Source organism: Schistocerca gregaria, chromosome 1 (genome assembly GCF_023897955.1).
Source record: "Schistocerca gregaria isolate iqSchGreg1 chromosome 1, iqSchGreg1.2, whole genome shotgun sequence".
Lineage (NCBI taxonomy): Eukaryota > Metazoa > Arthropoda > Insecta > Orthoptera > Acrididae > Schistocerca > Schistocerca gregaria.
This window is the reverse complement of record NC_064920.1, coordinates 652,118,361-652,145,636: the sequence shown is the minus strand read 5'-3', so window position 1 is coordinate 652,145,636 and position 27,276 is coordinate 652,118,361. Positions and strand designations below refer to the sequence as shown.

At 42.0% G+C, this 27,276-nt stretch overlaps 1 protein-coding gene across 1 annotated transcript in view; it reads right to left on the bottom strand.

Moving 5' to 3' along the window:
* LOC126267211 (facilitated trehalose transporter Tret1-like) overlaps nucleotides 1-27,276 on the bottom strand; it is a 95,493-nt gene that overhangs the window by 8,548 nt on the left and 59,669 nt on the right. The window contains exon 2 of the mRNA XM_049972223.1: nucleotides 3,616-4,646. Coding sequence (XP_049828180.1) covers nucleotides 3,616-4,646 — 1,031 coding nt within the window. The remainder of the gene's footprint in view (nucleotides 1-3,615; nucleotides 4,647-27,276) is intronic.

Here is a 27,276-nt window from a genome sequence, read left to right as displayed (position 1 = left end):
GAGTGAATACTGGCTACGTCTAAGAATAGCACTAAGTAAAACACGAAATGTAGAAATGAAAAATGAATTATCACTCTGCAGCGGCGAGTGCGCTGGTATGAAAGTTCCTGTCATATTCAATCTGTGTGCCGGACTTGGACTCGAACCCGCAAACTTAGGCTTTCGCAAGCAAGTGCTCTATCGACTGAGCAATGCAAGAACGACACACGACCCCTCACAACGTTATTTTGGCAAGTACCTCATCTCCTACTTTCCAAACTGCACAGAAGTTCTCCTTGCGGGCATAGCATTCCTGAAAGTAAGTATACCCATGAAAATAATAACAATATGTTTTGTCTCAGGAGTGCTAGTCCCGCGTGGCCGAGCGGTTCTAGGCGCTACAGTCTGGAACCGCGGGACCGCTACGGTCGGAGGTTCGAATCCTGCCTCGGGCATGGATGTGTGTGATGTCCTAAGGTTAGATAGATTTAAGTAGTTCTATGTTCTAGTGGACTGATGACCTCAGAAGTTAAGTCCCATAGTACCCAGACCCATTTGAACCATTTAGTGCTAGTCGCGCAAGGTATGCAAGTGAACGTTGGAAAGTATGAGTTGAGGTAATGGAGGAAATAAAGCTGTGAGGGTGGGTTGTGAGTCGTGCTTGGAAATTTCATGCAGAAATCAAATTACTGAATGCGAACCACTATAGAATCAATTATTATGGTCTTTCCTCGTTTTAAGCTTACTGCAGTTTCAGCGTTATTCACCAGCCCGTTCGTTTTTATTTACAGTACGAATTATTTTCATTGGTCACTCTGGAAATACGGTATACATAATGTATTTACTGTTGCTGATTCTTCCTCTCGGATACATATTCTCAAGTCCACAGTTTTCCCCTTATTGTTACCGGAGACTGAAGTCGAAAAATCCTCTTTGCAGTTCAGGCCGGTTAACAACAAAATAAATAAATAACATCGGAATTCAAAACATGCAAACAAGAGGCAAAAGAGGCAAAATTGCACACCAAATTTGCACAGAAAAAAACTCTTTCTAACCTATTAATAACAAAATGTTTAAATGTTTTATGTACACCATATTTACAGGATGACCACTCTTAAATCGCAGTTAACTTAAGGTTGGCAAACAAACAATAATAATTTCGATTCAACAGCTTCTGCGAAATGTGACCCATGCGAACAAAGATATTATTAAACTAAAAAGTAGACGAAACTCTCCGACACGAGCTGACAGCAGTAGCGATTGAATGTAAAAGAAATAAAAACGTGGCATTAGTTAGTACAGAGGGGGGAAAGTACACGACTTCTCAAATTTCCATTAGCTTATAATTTCGTAGATGGGAGAGGTATATGAGGAGCTGAATAGAGTAGTGCAGAGAATCTGGTGACGTAAGTCTTAACGCCTGTTCCGCGAAATGAGAAACGAATTTTTTTTCAACTAAAAATTATCGATTTTTAGTTACGAAGCTTGCTCAAGTGTGTTTCATGTATACACCAAGGTATCGATGTAGCACGAAGTTAAAAACATTTCACTGCCCAAAAGGGCACATTGAAAATCTGTATCGGTTATAGCTCACCTACAGTCAAAGTGCTTTCTCAGTTACCCGAAGAGGCGGCCACTACTAAGCCTGTCGGATTTGTAGTCACCGCAGCCAAGATCTGGCAACCACAGATTTCCTTTTGCATATAGACTACCAGGTCGGCATCTATATTTCCACTCTGGAAACGTTCGCTAGAGGATACGTTTACTGTGTGGTGTATTAAGATTTCTTTCTGCTCTATACACTGAAGGTGTGCGATAATTTTTTTTAACTATATTCACGAAGGAAGCAGATTTAATTGAATGAATCTGGGATCAATATCGATATCTTGTGAATAAAGCCGTCAACATCTCTTAATATATTTCTTTATTAATGCAGTCATTTCGATTACTGTCATCATCAGTTCAAAAATTATAACTTTTAAAACCACATTCAGCATCTGTGTCAGTAAAACGTATGCCTACTCGGGCAGTGGACTAAAAGGTCCGATGCGGAATCATTTTTCAACTTCATATTGACAGAAGGAGTGGTAGCCTGTCATAATTTATACGGGGTCAACAGTCACCTACTTTGTCCTACGAGGCAAGGAAGATTAGGGTTCACATTATGACACAGGAAGGATGTGGAAGGAAATGGGCCATGGACTTTCAAAGAAATCGTCCTGTCATTGTCCTTAGGCGAATATGAGTCCAATGACTAATCACCACATCACCTTGCTCGGTTTTATCCTTTGACGTGCAAGCCAGGCGCTTATCGTAGGTAGCAGAAACGTAGTACAGGGAATCTTAAACACGATTTGTTTAGTTGATTTTTTTTAAAGGGTTACTATTTTTATCCCAGAGTTTTTCGTTTATGTTCCCAGAGAGTTTCGGAATCGTTCTCCTATGTATTGTAACGTTCGGTTACAGCCTTAGCGATAAACCTGAAGTGTCTAGACATATTTTGTCACACAGCCCTTTTCAAAGAGGATAGAGAGAAAGGTAAGAGGCTAATTTCCCGTGAACGCATAGCTTCTTACAGACGGAACTGTTGCTCGGACGGCGAAGTAGAGGATAAGAAATCCACTGGGATGTGAGCGAGAGTACCATCCCAGTATACCTGTGTTTAAGGGATCGATGCGTAAGAGGTCAGCTGGGTGTCTTTACCACTGCGCCAGCTCGAGTACTGTTCGCTGGGTATGATGTTCAAAGAAAAATAACTCAAAAGCCTATCATACTTCACCCTAGGATACAGTATCTAACTTTCAATAAACTTTGCGCATAATTTAAAACCTTTCCAATACTTTTTCTAGCTTACGTCTCAAACAGAATATTGAAGGGAAGAAAGTTTCTCGATTGCTACATTTTCACTATTACTGCAGTAAAACTTCTCCATCAGGCATGTCGTTTCAATTTATTAACTCTTTACTGCTAACTCTCTTCACAACATATTTTTCAGACAGTATACACATATTGCGCTGATTGTACCCGCAAAATTGTCATTGAGAGAAACATAGTTCAGGAGAGCATGTGAAAAACTAACTATTGTTAAAACAGAACTCAATTTTTTAAAGAGTCTGGGGTGGTGATGGTGTTAATGGGGGCGCGGAGGGTGGGAGGGGAGGAGGGAGTGTCACTGGCAACTCGCTATATGAAAAAGATTGCTATGATGCTCAGAATCCCTTAGTAAAATTCAGTATGGGGACAAATGCGATGTCATATAAAAATAGTGACTTACAACCGCGAAAAAAGTACGGATAAGACACACAGTTTTCGTAGGAACGCATATGTGAGTGGAGAAGAAGTAGCGATCAATAAAACACTGTCTATACTACTTTCCAAGACATAGTTTCAGGGGCCGACTGTTCTGGCGTCATTGAAGTCAAAGTTAAGTCAAATACAACGATTAAATAAAGTAGCCAGAAAACCTATTTCCAATCTTTATGACCTGAGGAAGTGGATAAAAAGGGAATCGAGGAATTTTGTGTAATCCATCAGAAATTTATCCTGAGAAGTTGTCCTCCAGTAAACATGTGTAAACAGTTACGGTAACATGCTTACGCTCTAGCTTAACTGTATATAAAAATAGCTGTTTCTTACATGGAAGCCAATCAAGGCAGCGAGTGGCACCCAGGCGAAAGCGGAAGGGACGTCTCCTTGGACGTCGTTGATGTAGAAGTAGGCGCCTTCAACAGCGACGCAGACGCCACAGATTACAAAAGACACCATGGCGAGGGTCTTCCGACCGAACCGGTCAATCACTAACGACGCACCGACACTCGACAAGAGCTGGACAGCGACCTGCATTATAGAAGACAAGTTCGGATCGAGTTCACTGCCGCTCATTTCGAGTATGGAGTTCGTGTAGGTCATCAGTGCTATAGCCCCGGTGGACATTTGCAGTATAATGAACCCTACTGTTATGAGCAGTGTCCGACGATGCACTGGTATAGTGAACAGGTCTTTGAGTTTTCCTTTCGTCTCTTGCTTCCGCCGTATGCTGTCGTGCATCATGTCCAGTTCTGCCTTTAGCTCTTCGGGGCTGAGATCTCCCTTTATCTTCAAAAGTGTGTTGATAGCGTCTTGTTCCCTGCCTCGCATTAAAAGGAAGTACGGTGATTCGGGCATCCATACGAAGGAGATGAAGAAAATAACGGGCAATACTGCACAAATAGCAGCGGTATTTGTAATAGACAAGTAAGGAGCGAGACAGTAGATGAGCAAAGTCCCGCCGTTCATCAGCACCATGTGAATAGTTATGACTGCACCACGTATGTCGGCGTCAGCGATTTCGGACAGGTAGATGGTCGCCGTGGTGCTGGTAAGTCCGCCACTGAGGCTGCCGATGGATCGTGCGGCTAGCAGCATGCCATAGGACTCTGCGAAGGCGACCATCAGCCACCAGACGAGGAGGGGCACGGCGGCGGCCAGCAGCAGCTTCTTCCGGCCCACGCGGTCCACGGCGAACCCGGCGGCGAATATGGCGACCAGCATGGTGAGCGAGTTGATGGACGCCAGCCACGAGCCCTCGTCAGCGGTCAGGGGAACCGGCGAGTCCTCCGCCTCCAGGATGAGCAGAGTCGGCGCGGGCCATCCCATGAACGACCCGTACGACGCATAGAGCAGCGACGCTACAACAGACAGGTAAGACCATATGTAGATACCGTTTCGCAACGGAAACGTTTTTGGCGATACGGATACACAGTGTGGGCAAAAAGTCTATTGTATGTTCGGAGGTGTGGGGTTGATCTGTTACTCTGCGCAGTGAATTAATCTGAGATGTACCCTTTACCCTGTGGTTCCTACAAGATGCAATTTCCACCCCCACACTACTGCAGAAGTCAGACAGACGCTCCTAACGTTCTAAAGAGAAATGCCTGAAAAACTTTCAGCAATAAATATCTTCTGGAGTCGTCCGCTGTAAGGAAATGACACAAAAATTCACAAAATTTCTTACATAATTAGTGGGATACTTGGGTACTGGAGTAGTGGTAGTTAGTGTAAGAAAAACATGAAACTAACGAAAGTTATTATTTATTTTGCAAAAATTCTGATAAATCACAATGGCACTTTTAGTTATGAATTGAACATGTTATATCCTGGTTCTTTTCGAAATGTGAAGTTACCTCTCAAGAATAGGATTCTCTAATGAAATTTCTATACAAAGTTTAAGATAGTTGTCGACTTGGCAGAATGGCTGTGAGACGCGCCTACTCAACTTGAATAATTATCCTTTAAAATGTTGCTAGGTACGGTCAAGGCTGTCGCATGTGAAATGCAGTGAAGTGTACTGTTGTGGAGGAAATATGGGGCTCGCAATAGCTGTAGCGCACAATACTGTAAGCTGCGATGACTGCTGTCTGTGCCACTCGATGCTGAAAAATAAGATAACTCTCGTTCTATCTGGATTGCCCTTCGCCAATCAAACTCTCCCTATGCCTTGATGAAGTCAAGGATTCCTATTCGCCTCTAGTCTAACTATTGGCGTGGTACACCGGTCAGATAACCAGTCCACCGTGAGCCACTCAAACTTCGCTCGCAGGAGTTTAACTATAACTGTCTGTTTACACCGCACAATAAGTGTGTCGGCCAACACAGTGAACAACGCTTAATCGCAAGGACTCAATATAGAGTAGCACTTCGATTTGCTCTCGACAGAGGTGCTCTGCCAGTGAAGTACTGAGGAGAGACTTGTTCCTCGCTCCAAGAGCGACAACAGAACGGTGCCTCTCCACGCCAGATGTGAAGGGGTATACCTTTTGGTCTCTTCCATTATTACTTCAGCTCAAGGCGTCAGAAATATCGTCTCCCAATCAGCATTGCACTTGTAAAACTGGAGAATGACGTTTCGTTTAAGGCGACCAATCCGGAAACCTGTCGCATTGGCGTTTGGCGTTTGCTGTCTCCCCGTGAAAATCTCTGAATCTGCGTGCTATGTGTAAAAATGCGTAGGCTGGCCGCTCTCACACAATGTAGCGGAATTTACTTTTAAGCCGAACACGGGGTTGTTCCCCCCTTTCACTCGGGCCCAAGCTGTCCACTACACGGGCAGTCACCGGCCGACATAGGCTGGGTTGTCCTCTGAAGGGACTGGCGTCCCATTGTACAGTTTCTCTCCCGAACTAAAAGCTCCAGTGACCGTCGTGTCTGGAATGTATGTGTGTACACCAGGGTCGAGTATTTCAACCACTGTGCGCTTACTTGTTAATCGCATATCGTTTACATGAATTCATACAACATAGACTTTATCATATCGAGTTTGGGTTCGAATGAAGCGTCTTGATGTGCGGAATATGATTGTGAGGGCGAATATGTAAGCAGTGAAGGTCAGGAATCCTTCTCCGATAACTTGTTCCCAAGAGATTAAATTCACCGAAAAACTGAGCGGAGTAGTTTCTAGAACCTAGAGCTTATCCTTCACCACCTTCTGGACGATATTACCACTGATAATTTGTTTTTAGCCTGGCACTCATGATTGACACTAGAGAATTACGGAGTACATTCTAATATTTTCACAAAGACGTCTCATTTATAGTGTCTGAATGATTACAAAGTATAGGATGAATAAAAAATGCCACCCTTGGACGTCGACATAGGATTCGTCATCTAGATTCTAGACAAAAGTTGTACGCCTCCAGTAGCTGAGTGGTCAGCGCGACAGAATGTCAATCCTAAGGGCCCGTGTTCGATTCCCGGCTGGGTCGGAGATCTTCTCCGCTCAGGGACTGGGTGTTGTCCTCATCGTTTCATCCCCATCGACGCGCAAGTCGCCGAAGTGGCGTCAAATCGAAAGACTTGCACCCGGTGAACAGTCTACCCGACACGAGGCCCTAGTCACATGACATTTTTTTTAAGACAAAAGTTTATGTAGCAACATCAGATGGGGTGTATTTTTAAAGACATGTATGAAAACGAGAAGCTCCAATACACTGTCATATCGTGCACCGCATCGGGATGTACAAAGGAATCTGTACGCCCCGCACTACAGTATCAGCCATCGTATCACACTGGGTATATTGCTTCGGACATCAAACGCCCATTCGCTATGGAGCTATGGCTAGATTTCTCTTTTCATTTTTGAGCCGTCCGTTCTCTAGTTCTCGTCGTTTATAAGCACGACATCATTTTGTCACACGACAACAGCCTATCACATGACAGTGAGATGAAGTAAACTGCATGCATGTGTCTACTAATCGCGCAGTGCACAACTGTAATTGATCCTGTCAAGTTCCTGTGGTGCTTTCCGATGTAGTACACAAACGATGATTACATAGATAGGCTTTTGTTGCTGGATGTATCCGATAGCCATGCTGCTTCTGCTGCTCGTGCGTATACTGCACGGTACCCTCAAGAGCGTCATCCCGATAAGAATGTTTTCTGTAGCATGGAACAATGACTCTGGGAAACCGGTAATCTTCGCCCACAAGTAACGGATGGAGGTCGTCCAAGGACTAGACGTACACCACAGAGGACGAGATTCTCGAATCTGTTTACCAATCAGCTTGGCGAAGTACCCGTGATATTCCAAGGCAGCTCCAGTTATCACGAAACCAGGTTGTTGATGTGTTGTACGATGAAGAACTGCATCCATGTCATTACACTTTAACTCAACAGCAGCAGCAGAAAAGAGCAGATTTGTGAATGGCTCTTGCACCAAGTGTAAGATAACGAACGTTTTACAACTAACGTGATATGGACTGACGAATGTAGCTTCACTCATGAAGGTATTTTCAGCCTTCGCAACAGACGTTATTAGTCGGAGCATAACCCACGTGTCACCCGTGAACTTGGCTATCAGGCATACTTTTATAGAAACTTGCAGGCTGGAGTGGGATGAGTGCTTTTTGGTACTAATCTGTTGCTGGACAAGTTGAATGCGGTCCTGTATCGTATATTTATTTGCAATTCTTTGCTTGATGCATTAGAAAACGTCCCAGTTGGTGTTCGGCGACAGCTGGGGCTTCAGGATGGCGGCGCAGTGCCAGGCTGTGTAATGAATTAATGCAGCATTTTCAGAGAAATGGACATGTCGTAGAGTTGCAATGTTCAGGCCTCCACGTTCTCCGGATCTAAACAACCAGAGTTTCATTTGTGGGGACACGTAAAAGGACAAGTTTATAGAACTCCATTCATGGATGTACACGGCATAATAGCTTGCGTGCATGCTACTTCGGCAATGGTGGATGCACATGTGTTGCGTATGGTCCAGCAAAGTATGATCCAGCGAGTGGCGAAGGGTTTCCAAATGTAAGGTGATGAATTTAAAAATCTTTTCTCAAGTTAATGTAACTCGTACGTGTACATATTGGCACTGTTCAAATGGCTATGAGCACTCTGGGACTTAACATCTATGGTCATCAGTCCCCTAGAACTACTTAAACCTAACTAACCTAAGGACATCACACATACCTACGCCCGAGGCAGGATTCGAACCTGCGACCCTAGCGGTCGCGCAGTTCCAGACTGAAGCGCCTAGAACCGCTCGGCCACAATCGGCCGGCACTGGCACTGTGAAGATAAGCCTGGACATTAAACCTACAAAATGAATTATTAGGCGTAGCATAATCGTGCTATCTAGTGTAGACTATGTGTTGTGTTTTTCATGCCGGCCGTAGTGGCCGAGCGGTCCTACAGTCTGGAGCCGCGCGACCGCTACGATCGCAGGTTCGAATCCTGCTTCCGGCATGGATGTGTGTGATGTCCTTAGGTTAGTTAGGTTTAAGTAGTTCTAAGTTCTAGGCGATCAGTCTCCCTTACATGTAAACCACTATTTCGTAAAGTTCACCCAATAAACCGAAGTCGACCATTTGCTTTCCCTACCTCAGTTCTCACATGTTCGTTCCTTTAGTATGTATGGTTTATCGGTAAGTTTTAGGTTGTGCAATGCTACGGACCTTCTGCCCCCACTACCTTAATAGGGTATCCATATTTGCATTGCCTGGACTTGCCAGATTAAAAAAAGTTATTCACATGCACCGAAAAATGTTCAGGTTTTCTAATTTTGTTCTGGAAGTGCTGAATGCCACAGTCTCCATGTTTAGCCCTCGAAAGCTCTCCTTCAAATACTAAAGAAGAAAGGCGTTTTTAGAATCATAAACATACAGCCATTCATGCTTGTACAGTTCAGAGATAATTTTTGTGTTGAATTGAGACTTTTCTTTTTAACTGTCTGCGAAACTGTTAAAGCAGGAGTCGGACTATGAAGCCTCATGATTTATAATTTTTCTTCGAACTTGGGTTGAGCGAAGGGTTCGGAGAGTAAGGAGATCATACGAGCTACTATTTCACATATTCATTTGTTACTTGAACCGCAAAAATCGCTATAGGACACTAAAATAACGGGCACGACGCATAGGAAATAATTCCTTCGCTGGCAGTAGCAAGTAAACTGGCAAGGAAATGCGAGAATGCCGCTTTGTTCGAAGATGTGACAGTTCGGGTTATCTTCGGAAGAGTACGTGACGTGTTTCTGTGGGTAGCAGGGTGGCTCGGTGGCTCAGGCGAAATCTTTATCCTCACAAGGACTTCACACGAATACAGTGTTGCCACCATCCGCCGCACCCTCTCCCCTCAGTCCCGCCGAGATACCATAGTTCGTGCCTGCAAGCGCAGTGCAACACTGAAGGCTCCGTCGGCACGTTTCCTCCCATTTGGCTGCATTCGGCATTTATGGCCCAGACATTCCAAACGTAGTTGAACGAAATTATTTCCCGGGTGTAGCGCAAAACTGCGAACTTATGATCAGTGCGTGCACTGTCGAGGAAATATGTTCTCTTTTCTTCCAGTGGTACTAACAACCATGCTAGCCTTATTCAAAGAGTGCCACTGAACTACGAAGGTGGATTCGACGTGGCCAATTTGTATGCACTGATTCTAGGTAGTCCACAAAGTATTTTTCTAGGTAACACAGACAGTTGAGTTTTCAGTGATGATTATGGAAGGGTTACCACCTCGTGATTCCACAGGGCGTCATGGCGCACCTACTACTTTGTACTCACCACAACTGGCCAAAAATTATATTTTTATTATTATTCACCAGTTGTTTCTAAATTCCTATATTAGTCAGAATATAGTCTGCATCTGAGTGGAAACTGCATCTTTAATTTTGAAGGTGCAAAAAGAGAGAAATCTAGTGGGCAAAAGATTATATGACATTACCAGTTTACAAAAACTGTTCAGAGTATGGTCACTATTAATCACATTTTTTATGTTTTAATGTAGATAAATTATACAGAAATATCAGGTTTGTAATGGCAATACTTACTGATGATGCCATTAACTTCACCATCTGTATTTGTCTCATCACTGTTAGTATTTTCACCCTCTCCCCCACCCTTAAATGACTCTGAGCACTATGGGACTTAACTTCTGAAGTCACCAGTCCCCTAGATCTTAGAACTACTTAAACCTAAGCACATCACACACACCCATGCCCGAGGCAGGATTTGAACCTGCGACCGTAGCGGTTGCGCGGTTCCAGACTGTAGCGCCTAGAACCGCTCGGCCACCCCGGCCGGCTCCCCCGCCCTGTCCTCACTAACATCATGGGGATTGGTCAATGGTCACTCAGCACTTCTTCCAACCCTTTGACAATAGAGCCTGGTGATAATGTGCATCATGAAAACAGAATCCTCTCGCAAGTACGGCTGATATCTTTTTAATGTTGCCATATGGGGTGACTGCATGATCCCTTTATTAAAGCCAGTAGGAATATTATTTTTCAAGACAGTTTTTAAATAGCTTGTTTATGAAGTCACCAAGTAGCTATAGTTTTAGAACATGTCTCGCCATTATAACAGCCAGGTCTGGCTTCAGTGTAGCGACTTATTCCTTACGTCAGTTGTGCGTTGACCTTCCGAGGCTGACGTAAGTATCGCATAGATCTGTAGTTCAGAACAGTCTATCGTTAATGCTGTTGTCATACTGCCTCTTTCCTGGCAATTTTCCATGGACTACGGTTTACACTTCAGAATAAAATAAGGGGTCCCCCTGTTCCTCCCTCTGCAATAACTACTAGCGTCACGGTATTTCCTTGATTTTCGTCCTCAGTGGTTGTTAATGAGATACTTTTTGTGCCTTTGTAGCCCACTGACGTATTGCTCGGCACGTCCCATCAGGCGTAGAGAGTAAAAGTGACACCAACGTATTTCGATTACGTAGCTCTGGAAGTTAACGAGCTTCTCTGTGAAATATTCCGGCAGTTCCCGTGCAAGTGAAGTTCTTTGTCGGGTAGAGATCTCACTTCTATAGACATATCTCCGGCACCTATCTACATTCCCATGGTATATTTAAGGCTTTTTTCGTAATTATGTAGAGAGATGGGTATTCCATTTTTGCCTCTCGTGTTGTGCGAAAGCAAGTTCAGGCTTCAAGCTCAGGATACTTCCCAGCTTTTGGCCGTCTGTAGGATTCTCTCGACTAAAATTAAGTTCTCCAATGGGATCCAACTTTAAGACATAAACTTTTCGTACTTCTCTATTAAATATTCTCTTCGCATGACAAATATCTGCAGGTTTGAAACTAGCTTACGCCGGTGCACTGAACGAAAATCTCTCATCTATAACACTGGTAAAACGACAGCTATAAAGGGAACTTCGTTGTGCTCTTTTACCTGTTGCCGCAATCACCAACTGCTTACGGCGGCTTCGGTTCAGCATGGTGTATAAGGTTCTCCAATGCAGATAGAGAATTTGAGGCTCCTTGAACTGGCTATATAAGTAAAGTGGTGCCACTTCAGATAACATGTAAATACTCATCACTCACGACGAAACAATCACGCACCGTTGTTTTGTCACACGTCAATACTGCTCTTATCTGATACTAAAGAGGTAGGTAATGACAGTAGCGGGATGGTTTTGTCATATCAGTTCTTATTATGGAAATCCCGCAGCAAGTGCTATTCGACCACAATTGATAGCTTTTTCTCTCAAGAGCCTGTTATCGATATTACTGACAACTTATCCAAACGAGAGATAGGTATCCGTCTAGCGCAGACCACACAACTGATAACATCGTACTTAAATGTCATTAAAAAGTGTATTACAGTTTGAACACACATATGTGTATCAGGAAACGTAATGCGTGTATGTTAACAGTCGACAGCAGAAATCACTTATAACATTAGCATAACTCTTCGCGTATTAAATAAAGTGTAAGCGGGTCGCTTTTACTTGGATATTGATACGTTCAGCCTTCATGAATCATTATCATACCACTTCGTGCTATAATTTCAGTTAGCAAAGCAGCACCACGGACACTATAATATCACTGACTACAAATTAAACAAAATCTATATTTAATATAGGTTTTGCTCTATACGACCCAGCACACTGTTTTTAGAAGCTGAATTTTGGTTTCCAGATGACGTAGAAATATTCAGGACTGATTATCATTTTCAGTTCCTTTCCAAGCAATCATCTAAATCAAAGTCATATATGTGACAAACACTTACATAACAAACTAAAAAAAAAAAAGACAGTTAATATTTTCTACAGCTTTCTAATGAAAGCGACCTATAGCACAGAGCAGGTAACAGGTAATTCAAAAGAGATGGTGACAACGTCAGTTACAATATAGCTAACAGTAATAATGACAGTAACAAGGCATAGAATTCCTCGCATTAAATCAAACACACACATTTGTGTCAGCATGTTCACGTTATAACCATATTCAACAATAAAATACTATGCTCCAGAGAAACATGTGTCAAAAGTAATTCGACAGCATAGTTACCCGTACCTATTACCAAATTTAATGTGTGATTCTTAGTATAAAAGAAATTATTACACGGTGCTAGCGGCGTGCTGCAAATTAATAGTTACTGTTTGAAAGTTAATTACTGCAACTTACGAACAACAAACACAATCGTTGTTGTGAGTGCCCATGATAAGGACAGTGACGATATCTGTATGGTACCTAGCTTCACCAGTCGTGAAACCGCTCTCTGTTATAATTAGAAACGCTGGGTCAGGCAGCATTAGCCCCCGAACCCTATTACCCCCTGAAGATACAGTCTGCTTACTGCGGCTGGATGAGATGGGTGAGGTCGCCATCAGGAAACCGTTCTTATTAGGAATTTTGCTACGAATCTGTCTACGAATTGGAACCTGATGCTGAATGTAAATGTTCGCGTATTCTGGCGGCAGCGATTACCAGTGGAGGTTAACCGGTGTAGGTTCATCAGTAGAGGTGAATCAAAACATTTCTGTTGCATCTTATTAACAGTGTACTAACAGTATCACCGATGACATGTCAGTACACGTACCGTTCGCATTATCCTTGGGCATCGAAAAAAAAAGAATGTAGAAAGACTAACGCAAGCCAGTCTAGAATGGTTGTTAGAGACCGAGATATTACTGTCACGCACTTTTATTCCGATTTCGCTGCGAAAATGAAGTTATCTGGGCTTTCAGACGGAATTTGTACTTCCCATTCAAACTTTACTGGGTCAAGAAACACTATACGTATGAATGCAGAAAAAATTGCTTGGCCCCTGTGGAGTATCAAATGTCTGCATCAAGATTCAGTTTTTAGTCGTCTTTTATTTTCAATCAGTATGCAAGGCCACTCATTTGATGACAGTGGCGTTACTATTTCAACAATTGAGCTCGTATCTGTAGATCATGCACACGGGAATTCTCTGTTCCGTAATGGAGTATGAGTGCCTCATATATCACAATGCAGAATGTACACTTTAGAAATTTCCTGCAGTTTCGATACCTGGGGTATGTCTCTTGGCATTGCGGTCACTCTAACGGCCGCCATATTAGTAGAAACCTTAATGATACGAAAAGCTTTCTATTTAGTCTTTACTCTGGGTTCCAAAACCTCCGAGACATACCAGTCACCCCAAAAGTGTTTCGTAAGCCACTGGACACTCGAAGTGGGACAGAAAACCCAAAATTCAAATTCTGGATGTTATCTTGTAACAATGGGTGTGCCTACAGCACAATCATCAAAAGTTGTAAGGAATGACAACACTAGGTCTCCGAGAACGTTGAAATAAACATCGTGATTCATGTTTGTGGTAACCTGAATGAGTGAACCCAAGTCATGATACGTGGAACACCTCCAAAACGACACAGAATCATTCCCTACAAGAAGTTCACTATCCACACTCTGCGTATGCACTGCAGGAAGTGACGCAACATCCCCACTGACTTCCGCGAGGATACCTCCATCGGGAGAAATGTCTTCACACTCAGAGTGCTTGAATTAATCAGTAAATTCCTCGTCGTACACTACACCATTGACTCACGCATCACACAGTTTTAACTTCATTTAAATAACAGTTCTGTTCATAAATAACAGCAAACATTTTCTGTTTGTTTTTTAGTCTTGTGGCGATGGTTTGTGACTTCGCCATTATTGAGGTATTTTCATAACTGGAGGTGAATAAAGTATGGCAAACTACCGCCAACCACCGACAAATCGAACAAATATTTACATTAATGGCTGAAGGTGACCATTCCTATTAAAAAGAGATTGTCTGCGCATCTCAGCGCCAGCAACCTACCGAACATCAATATTCACGAAAATTAATCTTATTACAATTAAAACTTGAACAGATGAGGCTAGTTCCTATGCCAAACCTTGGCTCCACGGTAAGGATTCTTTTAAGATGAAACATTCATGAACAACGAACTTTCAAAGAGCAGAGAAAATAAAATTAATAGCACGTTGCACGACCACATTATGGTCCAGACCACTGAAAGAAAAGTTTCTATTTTTCTATTTCTTTGCGGGATCAGGACTGTGATTTCAAATAAAAGTATAAAGTTCCAATGAAAATTATATTGCATAAATTTTCTCCCATGCAACACTTGGAAATTCACTACTTTCAGTTGAAAGCAAGTCTTTCTATTGTAACAGCACATTTAGCAGTTCAGAGGTGACTTCTACAGTACATTCCTACCAGATTGTCTTTTTCCCTGACTAAAATTACTCAAATGAAAGTTTGAAATAAATTTTCAAAATAAATGCTTGCCATAAAAGTGGAAATTAAGTTCAAATGCCTCTGAGCACTATGGGACTTAACATCTGAGGCCATCAGTCCCCTAGAACTTAGAAGTACTTAAACCTAACTAACCTAAGGCGATCACACACATCAATCCCCGAGGCAGGATTCGAACCTGCGACCGTAGCAGTCGCGCGGTTCCGGACTGAAGCGTCTATAACCTCTCAGCCACCGCGGCCGGCATAAATAGAGTCTCCACTTGCCACGCGGAGTTTTAATTCACACGGACGACACACTAACCGTTACTTTGGCGAATTCTAAGCGATCCAGGACGGTATACAGTCCTCGCGAGTTCACTATCCGTTTTTACCGAGAAATACGCGCTTTGAGACAGTTCGGCTCTGACGTCATCCGAGGCAGAGCGCGACCCGACGTTTGACAGGCGTGGGTCTTACCGTAGCTGAGTGCGAAGTGAGCGTTTCTACTGCCTCTCGGGCTGTATTTATATATGTGCCGGAGCGGACAGCCGAGGGAACATCTGTTGTCTAGGCTATCTGCATACTGCAGCAGCCTCCGAATGATCGTTTTCTCGGGCACATAAACTTTAATAATATAGTTAAAAATTACTTTAGAAACCTCTTAATTTTTATTTGTATGCAGTTAATTTGTTTGAAAGCATATAAGAGGTCGCAGGTCGTTAGAATGAAAATTTTGCCGTCTAGAATTTTCGTAGTGGAACTAATGGTAGATCGTTATCTCTGAACCATATCTTTATAAGAACTTACGTCAGCAGTTATTAATACCACAACTCTCAAATTTGATATAGTTCTATCACTTGGTATGTTTTATTATCCACGTTAACCGAAATTCTCAATCATTAAAATTACAGGTACTTAATCTACTACGATTGGGTATACTTTAGTTACAAAATTGGTTTTTACTTAATGGTGCAATAGTATAAGAGGTAGCTTACGTGATCTCTCATTTATTATTTCCGGGGTGAACTGAAGCATAAAACAAATTTATAAATCCATTGATTTTTCCTAAAAACGAGGATTCCGGCGTTAATTTTTTTTATGGTTTTGGAAACCTGCACCACTTATTAATGAGCTCTAACTGCACCTTCTGACCAAATTCTGGCTTTCTAGCTTCATTATTTAGCGCCACTTATTTTTCTCTTAAAACGGCATTTTTTACGTAAACTGTAAAGTCTAGAACACAAAGAGTTGGCTTTTGGAACATTATAACACTAAACTATATTTTAACAAAGTTGTAAACATATATTTTGATTTTTAATTTCATACGTAATTGTGGTGTAATATTTGTGCACTACTCGCAGACGAGTTAAGGTGACGCGGCGCTACTAGCAGTGAACAAGGAGTCCCGGCACACTCGCTCACCTCTGTATCTCACAAACGATGCAGCGCTTGCTTTGCTTCACACTGATGTCTATGGATACAGTCCAGTAGGTCACCATCAGCCCACAAAAGGAACTTCAGTACTTCTGAGTTGAAAAGCACTGGCTGTTGTACATGGATTCCAAAAATTTGAGTGCTGCTAGCTGGGCCATAAGACTGTGGTAGAAACTGATCTTAAGGTATGATTGTCCTTGAACGGATGTTGGTGGAGGCATACCCAACTGACGTGATAAATTACATGTTTACAACAATTTCACATGAGCACTTCATATATAAAGAGGGAGGAGAATATAGTGCCAAGCTCAGGAAGTCTAATTTAGTCTAAGGTAGCCCAGGAAGTCTAAGGTAGACAAAATGATGAGCTTATGGAGTAGACTGAAAATAAATCACGTATCTTTTAGGTAACGGGCAAAATGGAAGAAGAGTTTCTGAGAAAAATATGTGAGAATATCAGAAGGAAACAAATTGCTGGCGATAATTTAATGACGGTGAGGCAGTATTTGAACTCCAACTACCATCAAAAGGTTAAAATATAGTACAAACTGAATCATGACTTATTTTTTAGGCAGACTTGAGACGATGCAGAAGATTGGGGGTTGTGTCTTCCAGATCGCCATGGGCGCCAAATCATTATGTACAAGATAGTTATGGGCATTTTGGGGCTAGAAGTTGAATAGGTAAGCTACAAGAATATGTAATTTTTAATAACTTATGAAGATGGATAAAGAAGCATCTCAGTACATGTGGCTGGTGCTAGAGAGTAAAATCATCACTCATGCGTATGCAAGGCCTAAGACACAGTGTATTATCATCTGAGCCTAACGAGTTAGTGGCAGTCGATTTGTTCAGTCCACTGGTGGTGGCAAGTAGTGGCGGTGCTTATGTTTTTGTTGCTATTCTCGGCACATTTTATGTACTAAGATTGCACCAATAGCAACTGCTAGTACAAAGGTACTGGTGAAAAAGTTAGAAAAGGGATGCGTTGCATCATTAGAGAAGCTGATGGCTTTGTTATGCGACATAGGCTCACATTTAGTTTAGAATATATTTAAGGATAGCAGGGAGAGAAATAGCATTAAACATATCCGAATTTCTGCATACTTCCCACAGAGCAATATGAGTGAAAGAATAAGGAAGGAATTAAATCGATTACGTGGGACATACTGTTATAAAAAGGTATTCAGTCTGGGCTAGTTATATTTCTGTCTATGAGAAAATCATTACGAACCCATGGCACAAAGACGCTATATTTGCCCCTGTTAACTCACATTAAATGAAACGCCAAGTATAGTAGTTGTGGAGGAAGTAGAGTTTCCAATAATTAGGGAACTGGCCTTGGAACAAAAATGAGGTTAATGAGGAAAAGATGATAAAGAAAATAGGAAAGAGAGAAAGGAGAAATGGTGAGAAGGTCAAGCCTATCAACTTTGTAGCAGGAGACTCAGTTTAGGTAAAGGCCAAAGAGAAATCCAATTGAATAAATGCTGAAATAAGGAACTTTTAGGTGATTTATAATGGTCTCTTCGAGATGATGGTTAAACCATTCGACAATGACTACGCCTATGGGTTGACGTACCCCAAACAGAGGAAAGAGCTTGGTTCAAAATGTTCAAATGTGTGTGAAATCTTATGGGACTTAACTGCTAAGGTCATCAGTCCCTGAGCTTACAGACAACTTAACCTAAACTATCCTAAGGACAAACACACACACCCATGCCCGAGGGAGGACTCGAACCTCCGCCGGGACCAGCCGCACAGTCCATGACTGAAGCGCCTTACACCGCTCGGCTAATTCCGCGAGGCAAAGAGCTTGGTACCAGAAGCATGATGACTATTGGTTGACATATCCCAAATCGAGGAAAGAGCTTGGTGCCAGGAACATAATGACTTGGCGTATCCTAAATCGAGCAAAGAGCTTAGTATCAAAACTATGACACATCTGAAGCATTATTTACAGATAGTTAATATTCGCATACAATGTGCCACTCTATAGCGGATACATACTTACTGGGCATGGGATTCTTGAGTTTGTTGTGGATTTCCTTCTATTTCCCGATCTACAGTACCATTTTCGTTTAATGTCCTATGTATGATTTGAAGGTATGTCAATTCTTCCATCTAATGGGTTAGTATCTGTGCAGTATTATTAGATAAGAGGATGTAAGTTGTGATGACATCTGGATATGACTTTATGTGTTTGCCATTACAGTAATGTTTAGTAGCTGATTGAAGAAGAGGACATGAGAGGTATATGAATGTAAAGCTATATTTTCTTTCAGGTAGGCAAATTGCATAGGAAGCAGTACGCACTATCAAAGTGTGAATATTTTTGATAGGTCAGAGCTACAAGTGGTTTGATCACACGGTGCCAAGTATAGTCCGAAGATAATGCTGTTGTTTGATTCTTACTGGTTGTACATGTAGTCCTTTGTGAGTTAAGATGCCAGTTAAGCAACACTATATAATATTTCTGTTGTGTGAAGGTAAAAACATGATGATAAGGAAGAGAGAGACAGTAAAAACGAATGAGAGGCACATCAGGGCTATTATTGTCTTTTAATGATACTAAAGAGTATGGAGTGAATAGAAGTTTAGCTTTCCGCGCACGAAAAAGAGTGAGAGCATTGGCAGATTTGATATCCAGGAGGCTGCAGAGATGGCTCCTGGAAACTATATTTAATTTAACGATTCGTTGATGCACTGAATTCACAACTGCGAACACATTTCCTGTAGAGCACATACTGTTCAAGGGTACGACGTCATTCAGTAACAACGGAACGAAGTGACATACACTATGTGATCAAAAGTATCCGGACACCTGGCTGAAAATGTTTTACAAGTTCATGGCGTACTCCATCGGTAATGCGGGAATTCAGTATGTGTTGGCCTTGACGACAGCTTCCACTCTCGCAGGCATTCTTTCAATCAGGTGCTGGAAGGTTTGGCAGCCCATTCTTCACGGAGTGCTGCACTGAGGAGAGGTCTGTGAGGCTGGCACGAAGTCGGCGTTCCTAAACATCCCAAAGATGTTCTATAGGATTCATATCAGGTTTCTGTACAGGCCAGTCCAATACTGGAATGTTATTGTCGTGTAACCACTCCGACACAGGCCATGAATTACGAACAGATGCCCGATCGTGTTTAAAGATGCAATCGCCATCCATGCATTGCTCTTCAACAGTGGGAAGCAAGAAGAAGCTTAAAACATCAATGTAGGCCAGTGGTGAGATAGTGACACGCACAACAACAAGGGGTGCAAAACCCCTCCATGATAAACACGACCACACCATAACACCTCCGCCTCCGAATTTTACTGTTGGCACTACACACTCTGGCAGATGACTTTCACCGAGCATTCGCCATACCCGCATCCTGCCAAAGGATCGCCATATTACGTGCTGTGATTCGTCGCTCCACACAACGTTTTTCCACTGATCAATCGTCCAATGTTTATTTACTCTCCTTACACCAAGCGAGGCGTCGTTTGGCATTTACCGGCGTGATGTGTGGTGTATGAGCAACCGCTCGATCATGAAATCCAAATTTTCTCACCTCCCGCCTGTCATAGTACTTGCAGTGGACCCTGATGCAGTTTGGAATTACTGTGTGATGGTGTGGATAGATGTCTGCCTAGTGCACATTACGACCCTCTTCAACTGTCGGCGACCTCTGTTAGTGAACAGACGAGGTCGGCCTATACGCTTTTGTGCTCAACGTGACCCTTCACTTTTCCATTTCACTATCACATCGGAAACAATGTACCTAGGAATGTTTAGGAGTGTGGAAATCTCGCGTACAAACGTATGACACAAGTGATACCCAATCGCCTGACCATTTGAAGTCCTTGAGTTCCTCGGAACGCCCCATTCTGCTATCTCACGATGTGTAATGACTACTGAGGTCGCTGGTATGGAGGTATGGAGTACCTGACAGTAGGTGGCAGCACAATGCACTTAATATGAAAAACGTATGCTTTTGAGGATGTACGGACACTTTTGATCACACAGTGTAGCAGAAGAGGAGCTCCAAGAGGAAGCCAGGACTAGAGTTTAAGTGATGTTTAATTTGTGTGGTGAATAAGTAAACAAAAGCTTGGCCAAACGAGTTGGCTTTCATCTGCCAGATCGCTCTTAAATAGATGGATCTTTTTTTTCTTCCTTTTAGAAAACTTATCTAATACATATTGCCGAATATGAATTAAATATGGAATAAAGATAAAAAAAATTCGTGCTATTACAACCACCAGCGTTAGGTTTTAGAGTGAGGGTTTTTTTGCATACTTCTGAATGAAAGTTAATAGGCATCAGTACACGACTGTTTACATTCAGTGCTTTCAGATGTGATTTCTTAATGACTTTTGTGCGCATTCCTTACACCCTATATAGTTATTGTTATTTCGCTGGGTCGATTGTACCAGGTGTATTTTAGATTGCTTCTTGTTTTGTCTGCGCGATCAAAATAGCTAGAGATCTTGTGCTCTTAGTACCACAGTGAAGGTCAGCCATCTTCAGTGCCAGTTGATAGTGAAGCACCAGGTCATCAAGTACCTCATCAGACTCTCGGATCATGTTAGACAGCTTTAGATTCTTGTAGCCTTACACGCGAATAGTTTCATTTCAAAAGTGAAGCCAGAGGAATATCTACAGGGTGTTCGAAAAGTCTTTCCCTGATTACATAAATTGATTACTCACGCTAGAAGTAAGATACAAATATGAAACTGGTTTATAATTGTTTACAAACTATCAAAGTTTTTTTCACACATCAGTAAAATTTCCACATGAGCACCCTTGGTAGCACGTAGATGATATTCAATTTCGGTCCACACATTAGCCAACATCACTGGAGGGATCGATTCAACGACTATGGTTATCCGTTGCTGCAGGGTTTCAAGATCTGGTACACGTGTTCGGTAGACCTCGTCCTTGACATAACCCCATAAAAAGAAGCCTAATGGTGTTATGTCAGGAGAGTGTGAAGGCCAAACCGTTGGCCCATCACGACCAATCCATCGCCCAGGAAAGGTCATATCGAGATAGGCACGGACGTCCAAACCCCAATGAGGCGATGCACCGTCTTGGTGAAACAAGACATCGGGATGATACTGAAGCAGCTGAGGAACAGCATACAGTTGCAACATGTCCAGATACACTGCAGATGTGAAGGTAGCCTCAGCGAAGAAGAATGGCCCGATAATTCGATCGTGCAATAACGCGCACCAAACATTCACCTTTGGACTGCCTCTGGTGCACTCCATGACCTCGCCAGGGGGTTGTGAACCCCAAATGCACACATTATGGCGATTCACTATTCCACTGACAAAAAAAGGTAGCTTCGTTGGAAAAGGCAATTCGTCTGAGATAACCATCATCGTTCTCAATACGTGATAGTATTTCGATCCCAAAGTCATATCGACGTGTACTGTCATTGGGCATCAAGGCATGAACGATTTGCACTTTATATGCACGAAACAATAAACTTTTGTGTAAAATGTCATGGAGAGAGCTTTTTGGCATCTGTAATTTACGTGAGGTCCTGCGCACCAATTTCTTCGGACTTCGCAGAAAAGACAGCCTTACAGCTTCCACCCCGTCTGCTGTGATTCTTGGTCGACCAGACCGCGGAAGGTCAGCAACCGATCCTGTGTTCCTGAACTTTTCATACCAGGCTTTAATGCTCTTGACACCAGGTGGATTCCTTCCAAATGTTGTCTGGAAGTGCCTCTGCACTGTGGTTGGCGATCATGTCTCATGGTACCACAGGACACACTGTGCCTTCTCCTGACTGGTTAACATGGCTTCTTGGGCACTGCACCTCTTCCACTACTTACGTACTGCGAAACTAAAACAGAAAAAAAACTTTGATAGTTGTAAACAATTCGACACAAGTTTCATATTTGTATCTTACTTCTAGTCTGAGTTATCTTTTTAAGTAATCAGGGAAAGTCCTTTCGGACACCCTGTAGATTCAGTTACGAATGAAATATTCAGTGAGCGAAGGTACGCTTCTGTAGAGAGAGAGAGAGACAGTCACATATCCAGATGTAAGTTCAAGTGTAGGAAAGTTATCCCACCTTCTTGTCTGCAGTGTGAAACTTTTATTCATGAAATAACTTCTGGTTAGTATTAACACCAAATTCAAACACAAACGTTAACTGTATGGAAAGGGATACATGACAGGAAGAGGTCTCTTTCTCTTTTTTGAGCAGTAATAAGGCAAATCAATGCCATGCAATCATTTCATTCCATAGATACGTTGGACGATATTGTAATGTCTGTGTTGTTAGGAAGAAAAACTCAATGTTCCTTCGGACATGGATGCAAGTTTTTTTTGGGACTGGATGAAGCGTCGTCTCACGCGGTGTGCATGTCCAGCAAGAACGCTGGTCCAACTGAGGCGCCAGGTGGAAATGGCATAGCAAGCCGTTCCACAGGACTACATCCAGCATATCTACTATCGTCTCCATGGGTGAATAGCAGCCTGCATTGCTGCGAAAGGTGGATATAAACTGTACTAGTGCCGACATTGTGCATGCTTTGTTGCCTATGTCTATGTGCCTGTGGTTCTGTCGGTGTGATCATGTGATGTATCTGACCCCAGGAATGTGTCAATAAAGTTTCCCCTTCCTGGGACAATGAATTCACGGTGTTCTTATTTCAATTTCCAGGAGTGTATTTGGAAAATGACCAAAGATTTTTGTGGGTGCATTGTTTACCTCCTTCTGTGCCAAGGTGAGATTTAATCCAGAATAGTCTGTCGACAACGAAGACGACAGTTTAATATGTGCTACGAATTATAACATTGTTTTATTTTCGTTCACGTTAAAAAGTTTGTGAAGCATTACCCAGTAACATTTTCAGTGAATTTTATTTCAGTAATAAGTGTTGTACGTAAAAACTGTAGATATCTAATCTTCTCATTATCCTCAACCATTGTCACCTACTTAGACTCCTATTCCATTCCAGTTATGGAATACCAGAATGTCATTGTTCAAACAGCTAAAAGATAAGTATTAAAACACCATCATTACCAGTTTTCTTTCTTTGCTAAAATGAAAGTTGAAGTTAATTAGTAATGAAGCTCCAATAAGTTTACAATTTTGTTCAAATGGCTCTGAGCACTATGGTACTTAACATTTATCGTCATCAGTCCCCTAGAACTTAGAACTGCTTAAACCTAACTAACCTAAGGACATCACACAACACCCAGTCATCGCGAGGCAGAGAAAATCCCTGACCCTGCCGGGAATCGAACCCGGGAATCCGGGCGCGGGAAGCGTGAACGCTACCGCACGGCCATCAGTTTTGTTCGATAATATTTTTTTTAATTGCTGAAGACAAAGTAAAGTAACTGAAATTAAAGTAATTCTGGCAATTTCAAAGAAAAGAATAAATTATGTTTTCATATATCAGTGTATATTGTAATAATGCTATTGCGAACATACAAAGTTCGTAATTCGGTGTTGTCAGTTAAAAGCCAACAGTTGCCTATCTGATCCAGTAGAAATTTCATAGGAGCTACAATCTGTTCAAAATACGTAGTTTGCCATATCCAGAAAATTATTCAACGTAAACAAACGTTAATCTGAGATGATAAATTACTGGGGTAATAAGAGCTACCTCCAATCAATCATGTACTTTTCAATAACAAGTTTAAATACCTTTTCCAGATTAGCATCTAAGTATTATCAACTGCTGTCTATATTCATTACTATGTCGAAACGTATTATGTTGTCAGAAACGTGTGTGAACCTTATGTTGCCGCACGAGCAGCTAAACGGTTACGTCTTCATTGCTGTCCGCATTATTGGTCAGATATTGGACAGACAGTGCGCAATTGGGCTGGCGACCGTATTAATTAATTTATGTGTTATTTCAATTAGATTTATTGTGGATCTTCGAGTCATGTGGGACCCCTTTTCGTTTCGTATTTTACGTGAGTAACGGCACTGTTTAAGTAAATACAAAATTCAGGTAAGTAGAAAGTGTAGTAGTAGAACAGGATGCTCATTAGAATTCTTTCCACTAATCGGTCAAATTTTCTTCAGAGACGATAGCCTTGTCCAAAATCAAATTCATTAGGCATACACTATCACGGTCATATTATCGCATTCACCAGTTAGTAAAGGGGAAGGTTACACGTCGAAATGCTGATGAAAGGACAGTATCAGTTTTGGTACTGTCTATTGGTCCGAAATTTTAGTCATAATTTCAGATAGCATTGTTGGGATCAGCGATCCAAAAATTATGAAAAATAAGGTTGTAGGTAATTAAGTTTAATTTTACGGAGAACAGTCTCTAGAAAAAAGAATCCCGCTTGCAGCGGAATCCATTCTCGAGGTCACGGCGGCAAGCGTCACAGGCGTTGTAACAGCAACACAAGCACTTAACAGAAGCGGGATTCCTAGCACTTCCAAATGCTGCAGAATACGGGATACATATAAAAACCGAACCAAGTGAAATTAATAGGAAACCGGAGTAAGAGTCACTACCAGCCCCTTCTGGATATATGAATTATTTATTAAAAATCTTCATTAATAAAAGGGATGCTCAGACTGAATCAGTCAAAAGTCAAATCCACGCCCAACTGAGTAAAATGAATGCTCATTTAACTAAAATGCAGGCTAAGACTGAATCGATCAAAAATAAAATAGATGCACATAATGAAACGATTAAAATTTGTTATCAGCAATGTAAATAGAAAAGTAGATGGAATCAAAAGAGAAATAGTAACTAAGAATATCGAAACCAGCAATCTTAAACTTGACATGGTGACAGAACAGTGGCTGAGGATTGACATAAATAGTCGATCTGACTTAGAAATAGTTAGGAATGAAGAAAATTTTGGGCCTAGTGTGGAAAGTAATGTCGACGAATTTCGAAAGAGATTCTTGGATCAGGTGCAAACAATACAAAAGAAAAACACGAAAATTTGAAAGCATGGTACCCACAGTAGATACTAAGACTGCTAAACAGCTCGACACCTGCGGAAAGGAGAAATCAGAGGTGCAGACGTTGAATCACTAGCAAGGTCATGAGAAAAGTGGCAAAATTAGAACAGAATTTGCAGGTAGGGCAAAACTATGTATCGTGCCATGTACACAGTATAGAGATACCAGTGAAAGATGAGTGCTTCGATCCACACAAAAAGCGAATGGACTGCATGCGACAAATACTAAGAATTATGAAACGGTATTGCCATCAGCGTGGATGGGCGAACAAAAGGATCAATGCTGTAATCAATGAGCTAGCGGGAGAGACGAAGAGATGGGCTTTAAACCTCGACATTACTAACATGAGGTTTCAAGAATTTGAAGACGCATTCTTGAAAAATATTGGTGGGTACGGAAGCAAGAGAGCGTATGGTGGGATTTTGTAGTGTTAAGTTCCTGCGATGCCAACATGCGATTCTCTGTGAAAGAGTTTTGCGAAAAGTGGGTCCACAAATTATATTATTTGTGTGAAAGTCGCTCAGAATCGGAGATCGTTTGGGAACTGTGGAAGAAGTTTCCAGACGAGGACAACTGCAGCAATAGCCGCGGAAGCTTTAGAAACGTGATAATCATCACAGTAGCAACAATAATACTGATAATGATAGGATATTCTAACTTGTGAATTCCTAAGGGGCCAAACTGCTTAGGTCATCGGTCCCTATACCTACATTCTAGTTAAACTAAATTAAACTAACAACACACACATCCATGCCCGAGGGAGGACTCGAACCTCCGGGGAGAGGGGCTGCACAATCCGTGACATGGCACCTCAAACAGCACGGCCACTCCACGCGGCAATAATGATAGGAATGAAAGAGGCGATTACCAGGTAAACATGGTACAAGGACTACGAAGAGAGAGTAATTAGCAAAAAAAGAATCAAAATTACAAGCTGGCCGAAAGAAGCGGTGCCATCAATACAAACCAGGAAAACAGTTAACCCTGTCGGCTAAGAGCCAAGCGGGCGTGGGTAGATACTGGCTTCCCAGAAATAAGCAACGGAAATACCGTTACAATAAACCCACTTGTGTAAACTACCATCAGATAGAGTGTGTGCGTTGTCATAGAGCGTAACATACCAGAAGTCATAATAATTTAGATGCAGGCACAAGCATAGAGCTTACCGTGCATAAAGATGAGATAGTGCCAGTCACAGAAGAGGTTTCAGATGTTGTTAAACCAACAACAGAACTGCGTTCTGTTTTGGTTAGATGCTACTTAAAGACCTTCACAAATGTTAATTTCTCTACCGCGCCCTTTGAAACAGTTCTCTCAGCGCATACAAAGATCATTTCATTGTTAATTTAGATATATAGTCATTAATGTGGACTGAATTGGGACTATCCCAAATCTATACCAACGGCGCTATATCATTTCTTCTTGTGTTCGCACTACGACTTTTATAGTATATTGCCACTGTGTATCCTGTGCTTCATTTTCGTCTTGTTTGCTCGTTTTCATAGACAGTCTACTGATTGTAAATCTTGTTTTATGTCGTATCAATCCTTTTTTAATCCTATGCTACATCATACATGGGTATGACTTGAAATAATGTCTACCATGAATTACTGTCAGACCTAATTGTAAGATTGTAATATAACATGTTCTGTACCTGGATGGCTGAATGGCTGAATGGCATGGTCCGAAAGCCAATAAAAAAAAGGATGGAAACTAACTGCAAGCTCCTGTAGGAAGTGATTCACCAACGGGGATAGAAAAGCCGGAGGCAGATCAAATTTCTGTTATTGAACACGACGAAGCGGCATGTGAAGACGATTGGTCCAATCAATTCGGTCGGATATACGACGGATTGAAGGACTATAGGAGAAGGTATTGGAGTTGCGCTAATGGGGAGAGCAGACAAACTATGACTCTTCTCAGCCCTGCTGAGAACAGTA